This window comes from Mytilus galloprovincialis, chromosome 8, assembly GCF_965363235.1.
Source record: "Mytilus galloprovincialis chromosome 8, xbMytGall1.hap1.1, whole genome shotgun sequence".
NCBI classification, from domain to species: Eukaryota; Metazoa; Mollusca; class Bivalvia; order Mytilida; family Mytilidae; genus Mytilus; species Mytilus galloprovincialis.
In genome coordinates, this window is record NC_134845.1 from 3,214,780 (window position 1) to 3,227,907 (window position 13,128).

The window sequence follows — 13,128 nt, forward strand, 5'->3', positions numbered from 1 at the left end:
CATTATTCTTACTCATAGACCATACCTTTCACTTACTCTGACACATTATTCTTACTCATAGACCATACCCTTCACTTACTCAGACACATTATTCTTACTCATAGACCATACCTTTCACTTACTCTGACACATTATTCTTACTCATAGACCATACCCTTCACTTACTCAGACACATTATTCTTACTCATAGACCATACCTTTCACTTACTCTGACACATTATTCTTACTCATAGACCATACCTTTCACTTACTCAGACACATTATTCTTACTCATAGACCATACCTTTCACTTACTCTGACACATTATTCTTACTCATAGACCATACCTTTCACTTACTCTGACACATTATTCTTACTCATAGACCATACCTTTCACTTACTCAGACACATTATTCTTACTCATAGACCATACCCTTCACTTACTCAGACACATTATTCTTACTCATAGACCATACCCTTCACTTACTCAGACACATTATTCTTACTCATAGACCATACCTTTCACTTACTCTGACACATTATTCTTACTCATAGACCATATGCATACCCTTCACTTACTCAGACACATTATTCTTACTCATAGACCATACCTTTACTCAGACACATTATTCTTACTCATAGACCATACCTTTACTCAGACACATTATTCTTACTCATAGACCATACCTTTCACTTACTCAGACACATTATTCTTACTCATAGACCATACCTTTCACTTACTCTGACACATTATTCTTACTCATAGACCATACCTTTCACTTACTCAGACACATTATTCTTACTCATAGACCATACCCTTCACTTACTCAGACACATTATTCTTACTCATAGACCATACCCTTCACTTACTCAGACACATTATTCTTACTCATAGACCATACCCTTCACTTACTCAGACACATTATTCTTACTCATAGACCATACCTTTCACTTACTCAGACACATTATTCTTACTCATAGACCATACCTTTCACTTACTCAGACACATTATTCTTACTCATAGACCATACCTTTCACTTACTCAGACACATTATTCTTACTCATAGACCATACCTTTCACTTACTCAGACACATTATTCTTACTCATAGACCAGTATTTGCTTTGATGAACTCTATGCTACAGATGTGTCAATTTTATGTGGAATATAGTTGAAATTTAAACCAATATTAACAAAACTTTGTTTAAATCATGTGTTATTTATGACAAGATGTACAACTCACAAACTACTTTGGATTCATTTATTTTTGTTGGTACCAATTTTCGTGGATTAACAAAAACTTACATGTTCATGGATATTTAATTTCGTAGTTTTGTTGAAGTCTGCATACAAGCCTATAGAAAATTAGTTATTTGTTGAACATTTAATTTCATGGTTGACTTGTACACACGAAATCCATGGAAATTGGTATCCAGGGATTAATAATGAATCCACTGTATATGAAAATAAGGAAAGTGGTATAAATAATTGCCAATAAGAAAACTATCCACAAATATTGTTCTTTTTTTTCAAAAGCAAATAGTAAGACTTTTTTTTATAATGTGTATGATTATATTGACAAAGTAACAGTCATCCATTTAGGTTTTGTCAGTTAATAACACTTTTACCACTGTGGATGGATGTTTAATGCCAAACAGGCAATCTTTTGAATATTTTCTGATGAGGTCATGATGATATAATATACAAAACTGGCTTTGCTGTAGTTTTATGTCTCCCTTCATTGAGGAGAAATCTAGCATTATAAGTGACAATATTATAAATAAATTTTATTTTACAATGAAGATGCTATGATTGACAAATAATAAATTAATCAGTCTAATTGACTCAAGTCTGTCCCTTTCTGTCGAGATTTGAGATGTGCCTTTATAATCTGTTCAAACTCGATCCGACCGAGGAGTTGATAGGCTAGAGGTAGTAAATGTTCAATCATTGATCTGAAACTTTTATCTCCATAACAAAATAAGTCCATGCCTAGTTCTAAACCTTCTCCATAATCACATTCATCGTTAGCAAACTGTACTAATGTTATTAATTCCTGTATGGCGTCCATGTTTTCATCTCTTTCTTTGTCTGTCTTACTCTCAGCTACTTTCTTCATCATTTTCTTCAAGTCACCTAAAAATAACAGACTTAATATCAAATGTATAGAAAAATTGTACCATGTGTCCAATGAGAAATAATTCACTGGCAGTTAAAGTAGATGGGATAAGACAGTAAACACTTAACAATGAAAAATGCAAACATTTCATTATTCCTGATAAGGTTAATACTGATAACAAAACAAAATACTAAAATAGACTTCATTGAATTTTGTACAAAACAACAACATATTTGACATCAGAGGCATGTTTACCAGACTTTGTATATTCTACAAAAAAATTTCATTTACTTTTAAGATGGGCTAGCTGTATTCACTCTTGTTTTCAGCAATTTTTTGTTAACTTGTAAGAGTTTTTTATTTGTTTATCAACAGACAATTGTCACTATCCTCAATTACTTTCAATACAAATTCATTAACATGATAAAAGGTTATTTTAAAACATTTTTAGGTGGAAGGTTTCTAAATTATTTCTCCAAAACTAAGATTTCGTGCTGTCTAAGTTTGTTTTTTTACTTTACAAACCTGGTGTTTCTGGGACAGGACGATAACCCACATCATTATCATCTACCGGAACCACAATACCAGCGCCATGGAACGTCTTACACACAACCTTCTTGTCACGGTCCTTCATTCCCTTAGACTTCAGGTCTAATGAGTATTTCTTCTTCTTAGCCCATTCTACAACCTCATCCTGAATGTTCTGTAACTTTTTCTTCTTTGTACCATCTGTGCTTTTAGCTTTTATTTGATCATCTATACAATTCCTGTAATAATGTTTAACAGTGAAGGCTTTTCTAGGTAGAAGTATTTAGTAGAGTAAGAAGGCCCTTTAACTATCAACATGATAAATAGAATCTGACTATTGTCTTCTAAATGCATTTTAATCACTACAACCTTGTTCCATACATTCAAATTTAGTACCTCTCAATCCAATCCAACCTGCCTGTACACATTATTTGGAAAAGCCGAGCATTGCTAGTAGTACAAGGATTTTACATAAAATTATAATTTAAAGCAAGAAAACTTCAAATCAAAATGAAATTAAAACGTACAAGAAAAGTTCGAACAAAGTATACAACTGAAAACATGGATAGTTTCCTTATACACACTTCTTTTAAAACTGCAAATCCTAATTAAAATGTTCAAATTGTCAAGACTAAAAACTTATATATAATAATTATGTTTTGTAATACTTACTTTATTGCTGCAAATAAGTTATCTCCCTTTGGTGTAATATTACAAGATTCAGCTGCAGAGTTAGCTGCTACCATAACAGGCATCTCTGATGGATCATCTCTACAAAGCAAAACTCATTAAATCAATCATCTATTAATAAATCAATAACTATTTTAGATTTTAATAATACCACATACATGTATTTGTTCCATTGTTATTTACTTTTAGCTTACACTTGGAAAGGACACCATTGTAAATAAATTTAATGAATTTCCTGCAGTCTCCTTGGTTAGAAAATATGAAGCTGCATTGTATTAGGGTATTGAAAATTTGTAAACCAATCAAATGTTAAATTTTAGTATAAATTAATTTTTGATTGTATGCTTATTGTGATGATATTTGTAACCTATACTGAGCAAAAAAAGTTTAGCAACACTTTTTTTCAAGTTTTTTTTGGTTGTTTTTGTCAAAAAAAAAATTAAACATCATAGATATAATCCTAAGGTGTCCCTGTAATTATAACAGTTGTACTTTTTTCTGGGTGATTAATTTCACGCCATTTAAGCTTTGCACATGTAATTGATGTTTTAACTTCTGTACCAGTACTTTTGAAAACGACATTTTAAATTTAGTTTTCATGAACGTTCAGAGACATACCATTGGTAAGAAAAACACATAAACGTTAAAAAGATTGCTTGGGATGTCAACCAGGCCTCCTCAAAAATGACCATCAGAAAGCTCCTGGAATGGTTGATGCCATAATGAGTGTTGCAGACGTCGCGGATTGATTTAATGTGCATAAGTCAACAGTTTAGAGACTAACAAACAGATATCGACAAATTGCAACTGCACAGGACAGGTCAAGATCTGGTAGACCTAAAAAAACTAACGTCAAGGGAGGGGCGGGGCGCTACTTTCGCTTTATGTCAACACGTGACAAGTTCATTCCGGCCATAAGAGTAGTGCATTGACTTAGGGCAGCTACTGAAGTGCTTGCCAATCCTTCATTGATGCACATGGAGCATGGACGAGGTATTGATTTTGTATAACACTATACTCTTTTCCGCATTTTGACCCTACTACGCTCTATACAAAGAAGTTCTTATTGAATGTGAGTGATAAACATGCATGTTGCTTCTGTCATGTCATGATTTCATTTTGTCATTATTTTTATATGTTGTTATGATTTTGTAATAAAACAAAATTTTATATTTTTGTTGCAAAATTTTTTGGCTCAGTATAAATATGTTAATTAACCTTTTCTACTCATAACTATTTGTCATTAAATCTCTTTTGAGCCAGTCACCATCAATTATCTAACACACTGTACAATTTGATTCCATTGTATCTTCAAATTATTTTCTTTAAAATATAAAAATTTTCAGTTATTAACAGATTTGTCTAGAATTTGTTTGTTTTTTCTCCTGTTCAAAAAACCTGGTTCAATACTGTGTGCTACCCTTTCAGAATTTGAAAAATGTTGAATAATTTGCTTTTTAATATTATCAATTTCTGTTTCATCATAAAGTGGTAATTCTTACTGTTATCCCCACTTACCTGAGATAACCAATGTGAAATTGAGATTTGTTGTCTCCCCTGATAACTGTCATAAATTCAGGAGGATCATAATAGTATCTCCAATGCAGAAGGTAATTAGGTTTCCTGCCATGTTTATTCTTCCTTACACCCTTATGTCGTCCAGCGAGGATATCAAATGGTCCCACTAACTGGTACCCTAATACATCATGTAATGCATCTAAAAATAGTAACAGGATAAAATCAAATATGTATTGCTGGTATATAAAAGTAAACATAAGAATGTATAAATTCAAGGAAAAAAATCTTTAAATGTTGATTACTTATCTTACGTTTATGATATATGATAAAAAAGCAACAACAAAAAAATTAACAGGTATTCAGTAGTAACAAAATTGTTTGACTGTTTAGATTTCTTTAGAAGTTTTAGATATTTTACCTCTAGGTTTCTTCTTATCAAGATGGCAGCAGAATTCCCAGAATTCAAAGAAATCCTCAGGCATTTCAACAAGGAATTTCCTTTTAATATTCTCTGCACCATCATCTGGTGATGGTAGAGATTCTTCATCACTCTCCACACATTCTTCTGTACTCGCCACAGATTCTTCTTTACTTTCCACAGATTCTTCTACATCTTCTGTATTATGTGACACGATTTCTTCTGAAAAGAAATCTTCAGTAGTTCAAGCATGCTAATACATGTACATTGAGTCACATAATCAATTATCTCCCTTTCTGAAGATATTATCAATGACTGCTATAATCAATTAACTCCTTTTCTGAAGATATTATCAATGACTGCTATAATCAATTAACTCCCTTTCTGAAGATATTATCAATGACTGCTATAATCAATTAACTCCCTTTCTGAAGATATTATCAATGACTGCTATAATCAATTAACTCCCTTTCTGAAGATATTATCAATGACTGCTATAATCAATTAACTCCCTTTCTGAAGATATTATCAATGACTGCTATAATCAATTAACTCCCTTTCTGAAGATATTATCAATGACTGCTATAATCAATTAACTCCCTTTCTGAAGATATTATCAATGACTGCTATAATCAATTAACTCCCTTTCTGAAGATATTATCAATGACTGCTACAATCAATGAATACCTTTCAAAAGATAATTTCCTAATATATATTTTGTTTACCACTATCATAAATTTGAACTTGATGCTTTTTGTTCATTGTATATTTTATTTACCATCATTTGAACTTGATGCTTTTTGATCATTGTATATTTTATTTACCACTATCATTTGAACTTGATGCTTTTTGATCATTGTATATTTTGTTTACCACTATCATTTGAACTTGATGCTTTTTGATCATTGTATATTTTGTTTACCACTATCATTTGAACTTGATGCTTTTTGATCATTGTATATTTTGTTTACCACTATCATTTGAACTTGATGCTTTTTGATCATTGTATATTTTGTTTACCACTATCATTTGAACTTGATGCTTTTTGATCATTGTATATTTTGTTTACCACTATCATTTGAACTTGATGCTTTTTGATCATTGTATATTTTATTTACCACTATCATTTGAACTTGATGCTTTTTGATCATTGTATATTTTATTTACCACTATCATTTGAACTTGATGCTTTTTGATCATTGTATATTTTATTTACCACTATCATTTGAACTTGATGCTTTTTGATCATTGTATATTTTGTTTACCACTATCATTTGAACTTGATGCTTTTTGATCATTGTATATTTTGTTTACCACTATCATTTGAACTTGATGCTTTTTGATCATTGTATATTTTGTTTACCACTATCATTTGAACTTGATGCTTTTTATTCATTGTATATTTTGTTTACCACTATCATTTGAACTTGATGCTTTTTGATCATTGTATATTTTGTTTACCACTATCATTTGAACTTGATGCTTTTTGATCATTGTATATTTTATTTACCACTATCATTTGAACTTGATGCTTTTTATTCATTGTATATTTTATTTACCACTTTTATTTGAACTTGATGCTTTTGGTTCATTGTCAGCATCTCCCTCAGTATTTCCATTGCCAGTCTTTTCTTTCTTCTTTCCTCCAAAGAAATCAGTTATAGTTTTGTTTGTCTTTTCTGGTGAAACTTCTTCCTTCTTTACTTTTTTTGATTCTTTTTGTTGATCATCCTCCTAAAATAAAAGAATGAAAAATTTAAACAATTATTTTTGCAATCCCTTTTCAAACATAAATCTAAATATAGTGTTCATGCTGACAAGCCAATAGATGTTTACCAATATAAATCTAAAATGGTGCACTGTCATTCACAAGCCCCTAAATATAAAACTATATTTTTGATAACATATTGAAATACATCCAAATCATGGTACGTCACATCCTGGTGCTTACAAAAATAGGTTGAAACAAGAATGTGTCCATAGTACACGGATGCCCCACTCGCACTATCATTATCTATGTTAAGTGAACCGTTAAATTGGGGTCAATATTCTACTTTGGCATTAAAATTGAAAAGATCATATCATAGGGAACATGTATACTAAGTTTCAAGTTGATTGGACTTCAACTTCATCAAAAACTACCTTGACCAAAAACTTTAACCTGAAATTTGTACTATCATTTTCTATGTTCAGTGAACCATGAAATTGGGGTCAAAACTCTAATTTGGCATTAAAATTAGAAAGATCATATCATAGGGCACATGTGTACTAAGTTTCAAGTTGATTGGACTCCAACTTCATCAAAAACTACCTTGACCAAAAACTTAACCTGAAGCGGGACAGACGAACGAACGAACAGACGGACGAACGGACGCACAGACCAGAAAACATAATGCCCCTCTACTATCGTAGGTGGGGCATAAAAAATTATTGCCTTGAATTTGACAGTTGTAGGTAATTATTCCTACATTAATTTTTATTGCAGTAAAAAAAAATCTGGGCCATAAACATATGTCTTGGGTGTTTCAAAGCACCATATGTTTTAAATATGGATTTTTTAGATTATTGTGGAAGCTTGAGGTTACATAGTTTCTCTAGCTTGTACAAAGGTGAAAAAAAGAGAAGAAAATATTATTGGTTAACTTCCAGTGATGGATATTTTCTTATATGCTGTGTTTTTTTTCATTTTGTGATGTTACACTATAGTTTCAGGTAAGTGCAAAGGTTGATGCCTATTATCTATAATACTAAAATAACGAGGTCCAATTTTTCAGCCGTCATGGGGTAAAAACTACAAATCAAAGAATTCAACTTTATATATAGCTAATATAGGACAATGGTGTAGATTAAATATTACACCACTCCAGACCCTTTTGTTTTCCACATAAGGCTTAAATTAAAATATTGTTTGTTTGCAGTTTACCGACCGACCCTTGAAAATCCTCCCGACTGTGAAAATTTTATTGCTTTAAATTTGAAGAAATTTATTTTAATACTTCTATTGCTTTCGATCTTTTATATCTGGGCGTCACTGGTGAGTCTTGTGTGGACGAGGCGCGTTTTTGGCATATTAAATTTTAAACCTGATTCATTAATCATGTGTTTCTTTGTCTAATACGTTCTCCTATTTATTTGTATTGTAGTCCTGTAATATTATGTTGTCATTTCAATGTTATATTTAACATTGCCATTAAAGTGCGAGGTTTGGTATGCCACAAAACCAGGTTCAACCCACCATTTTTTCCTTTAAAAATGTCCTGTACCAAGTCAGGAATATGGCCATTATTATATTATAGTTCGTTTCTGTGTGTGTTACTATTTAACGTTGCGTCGTTTGCTTTCTCTTATTTTTGAGTGTAAATTGACATTGCGATAAGACGTGTCACGGTACTTGTCTATCCCTAATTCATGTATTTGGTTTTGATGTTATATTTGTTATTCTCGTGGGATTTTGTCTGATGCTTGGTCCGTTTCTGTGTGTGTTACATTGTAGTGTTGTGTCGTTGTTCTTCTCTTATATTTATGCATTTCCCTCAGTTTTAGTTTGTTACCCCGATTTTGTTTTTTGTCCATGGATTTATGTGTTTGAACAGCGGTATACTACTGTTGCCTTTATCTATTGACGCGATCCGGAACTTTGGGTCCTTTCCGGAAATGATTTAAAGTCTGGGTCAATTACACATTTCAAGTTCGGTTTTTCTTAGCTTCCCGTCAAGCGTTCATGTGACCATTTAATGATAAAGCACATGGAAATTGTTTACAGGTATCCATGAAGTCACGGAGGAGTACTTTACGCTGTCGTCTCGTGTCAATTTTAAGACAAATAACAAACAAAAAAGTTTATTAGTAAACTATTTATACAGATTCAGGCACATGTAATGATGTGTGATGATATCATTGACGATGATGCAGGGGATATTCATAACTGACACGATAACCATTCTGTCTCAAACAAATCGGGTACAGAATCTGTGGAGCCTGACTTTATGGAACCAATTTCAGTGGTTAAATAATTCGACAGCAGCTTGAAGTATGGCATATTTTCTACAAATCGTTGTGAAGACGACAAAGATGAAACCACTCCTCCGTGACTTAAATCTTCATGGATATCTGTAAACACGCTTGTACGGAGGAAGGGCTCATTTGAAATGTTAATGGATATAGATCATGCCAAATCAATAAGAAGCAACCCTAACTACACAAAGATGTAGAGAAAATGAATGGTTAGCTTGAAAAATAAATATACTCTCTCTATATTAAATCTATCTTCGATTGCAATGAGTATGCTCCTTTAGGATAAGGGGGGCTGACCCACTCATTGCAATTATTCTCTTTCTTACAATATTAAATATACCCAAACTGTGTGGCCTGTGTAATTCAATTGAAACATGTCCTTAGGAGCTATGCTGCCAATTTTTTTTATGCATTAAAAACATTTCAGTACAGACCATTTACTTTTAATGGGGTGCTATGGATTTCACCCCAAACTTTAGATTTCTTTGGTTTTCATTAAAGCCTGGCAAAAATATAACCTTATCACATATAATTAAATATTGTTAGAAATATGAAAACAGTCGAATGTCTTAATACTTTTTTTTCAAGTTGCCTTTTTTTCAATTGAGGAAGATTCAATGGTTATTTTTTTTTATTAGAAATACACTCTTTAATACATTGTCTTATAAATCTTTAATATCTACATTTTTCTGATGAAAATACTCTACTCATGAAAACATTCTAGTCAAGAAGCATACATGTCTGAATATATTTCTTTAAAACAGTTCTAGTCATAATGACATTCCTTGTTTATAAGTGTTCCAGTATTTAATAATTATACCATATTTTATGTCATAAATTGGATAATGACACTATGTTAAAGTTTCAGTTTTGGTTAAAAAGTTTTTTTTATCTGAAAATGCCTGTTCATTTGATGTTGGTTTTCAGCATGTCCAGTGTTTGTTGTTTTAAAATGGTTTTTTTCTTCACAAGAAACTTGGTTTAGTGTAACTGCTTGTTTAAACTGTATTTTGGCTGATAAAATAAAATATTTTTCCTACCTACCGAACCTTCAGTCTGAAGGTACAGCCGGAAAACTGCAAACAAACATATTTTTAAGGTTGGCCTAATTAATATTGCCAATAATTAACAAGTTCCGGGTCGAATCCGATATCGATACCAATAGTATATTCACCTGTTACCTATTACCTTATCTGTACGTTCTGCATTTGACAGGCGCATCACCGAACGGTGTATTAAGGATTTTGCTATATATACGGGTCATAATCACAGGGTTGACACTACTAATTTCCATCATCGCAAATTGTTCCCTATTGTAGTATTTTAATCAGTAAGACTTTCTAAGATAACAATATGAATACTAAAAATCTGGACTTAAAATAAGGTGTATAGGTACAGTTTTCAATTTGTCAGCGGGCATGACGTAAAACAGTGAATCAAAGAATTCAACTTTATTTATAACTATAATATAGGAAAATGCTGTTGATTAAAATATACTCCATTCCTGGACCTTTTGTTTTCCAAATAATTAATATTACCAATAATTGATAAGTTCCAGGTCGACGGATTCAAACAGAAAGATTTGAAAGCAGAGAAAACGGTGTATCTTATAATCGGCATGACTTTATCAGATGACAATACCAATACTAAAATAAGGCTTACGCATAGTTATATACTTTAATACAGTCACGGACCCATGATATCACGGGTGTGTTCTAGTAACGTTTAAACCTGCTGCAAACGTTTAAACCTGCTGCAATTCTTCTTATATCTAATACAATGTTATGCAAAATTTTGAATTTAGTACTCAGTACTACTTGACAGGATAAAACTTTACTCATGCCAAGTATTTCTTTATTTCAAAGATAAATTTTGCACAATTGATAACTTAAACAAACCAACAAATTAGCAGAAATTAGACTTTTGGGAAAAGAGAACAGGGGTTAAAAAATCCACAAGCCTGACGCCCTGGACTAGATCATTTACGCCTCGGGCAATTAAAATGTGTAATCCGATATGCCCGACAGACTAGTAACAAAAAATTCTTGCCGATTCCAAAATAGAAAGTGAAAAATCCCTTCATCACTATTCTATGTTAGCCATTTCTATTCAATTTAGTTATCCGGGATTCCAAGAATTTGAACTGGTTTGTACAGGTCCTGTTGTACATATTTTAAAAATAGAACAAATAACTCTGGCATGTCTGGGTGGCCTGGTATCATGTGTTGATTGCAATTCTCGTACTTTAAATATCGATTTCTCATACCATGGCTTGGGGTATTGTACATTGCTTATCGTGCCGAGATTTTCAATTAACGGTATATTGGGGTATGATGTATTGATTGGTATTGACCTGTCTTGTTGCACAGCTCTTGAGCACGAAACCATGCAACAAAATATTTCTTAATATTTTAGTATGGTAACCCCAGGAACTTCGTCAGTTTTAAAAAGAAAAACGGTAGATGAAGGGAGTAACGAGGCTGAAAATTCATCCCCCAAAAATGCTAAATACGACCGAGAAAAGCCGTGCAAAAAAAATAATAGTGTCCAGGACAGCCCTCAGGGCTGTCAAGTCTTTAGCGCGAGACTCACACATGTTCCTGCTTATTTGGTGGCATTTTCCTTTGATCTATTGTTTTTTCTCTTTGATCTTTACAATTTGGCCAAAAAATCACGCATTCACTTCCTGAAAAGTTGGCAGAACTAGGACACAATGATTCCCCTGGCAAGGTTGGCTGTTGCTGATGAAAAAAACAGACAATGCTCTGTGAATATTGCGGTTAGTTGCCCCAAACACGCCAATAACAAGTCTGCTTTGAATGTGGGAACAACTAAGTTAGATTAAGCACCAAAAGAATAAATAACAGATCAGCAACTATTAAATACAGTGTATAATGTCTCCTTCAAAACAAAGGACACCCACTTTGTATTATGCAGCAAACTCTTGATTTTCTTCCAACAGGGCTAGTAAAATCCTGCTGCCAATAAGTCCTGGGCTAGTAAGCTGTAACAAAATTTTTTAACCCCTGAGAGAAATATATTTAGACCATTTTCAGCCAAATTCACTTGTCTATGAGTTTGGATTAAAAAATCATGATTAATGTGCTACATAGTACACAAATTTAAGATTTCCAGAAAACCAGGGGTTATTTTTGGAGTAGTTCTTTTCCGAAAGGCAATTCTCAAATTTATTTTAAACATGGGTCATATGTGGGTTGAAAATTGGAATGTAGAAAGGTGATACATGTACAATTCGGGATATACCTGGTTTCTATGAAGTTAAACTAAAGGCAAAATAGTTAGATAGCTGTGAAAATTGCAAAATTTGGTTGAACAGATAGGGATTTTTAATTGGTGGTCTGACACCTCTAGTAGTCTCTAGCCTACAGACTGAGTACAGAGGCCCACTAATTACCAATTATATTTTAAACTCAGGTCTGGCATCTAGATATGTGTATGGGAGGGTGAAAATCTCTAGTTTTCATTATATGTCCGAAGTGGTATCTGCCCGAAACGACCATTGCCGAACCGGTCCCATGGCCGAAACGTCTTGATACCGATTTTTGCGGATTTTGGCGGGCACCTTAAATTAAAAGGAAAGCAGTTTTACAAGCAATCATAAAAGTAAATAAATAAAAAATCAAGATTGTATAATTTTGTATACAGAATCGCTTTTCCTCTTGGGATGTCTGTAATTTTGTATATGTTGTTGGTTCTTTCTATAACAATTAGCTCCAAATTTACACAGCGGCTTTTCTTCTTTTGATGCCATTTTTGTATCTTCATGCAAAAGAGTTCGTCGCCGGGAGTCTTTATTAGAAATCATTATTAATTGAATTAGGAAATTATAGAATAGATACACC

General features: G+C 32.6%; 1 protein-coding gene across 2 annotated transcripts; it reads right to left on the reverse strand.

Annotated features, from left to right (window-relative positions):
- Positions 1-1,750: 1,750 nt before the first annotated feature.
- LOC143084884 (histone PARylation factor 1-like) lies at positions 1,751-13,069 on the reverse strand. 2 transcript variants are annotated; one of them, XM_076260941.1, is made up of 7 exons: positions 12,930-13,069; positions 6,811-6,985; positions 5,252-5,470; positions 4,834-5,032; positions 3,298-3,396; positions 2,623-2,864; positions 1,751-2,114 (listed from the first exon to the last, which is right to left on the reverse strand). In XM_076260941.1, exons 1-7 carry the CDS (start codon positions 13,035-13,037, stop codon positions 1,810-1,812), a joined length of 1,347 nt encoding a protein of 448 aa, XP_076117056.1. In that variant the 5' UTR covers positions 13,038-13,069; the 3' UTR covers positions 1,751-1,809. The 2 variants fall into 2 exon arrangements, with proteins under 2 accessions (XP_076117056.1, XP_076117055.1); XM_076260940.1 differs by having other exon boundaries at positions 5,252-5,473.
- Positions 13,070-13,128: the final 59 nt, after the last annotated feature.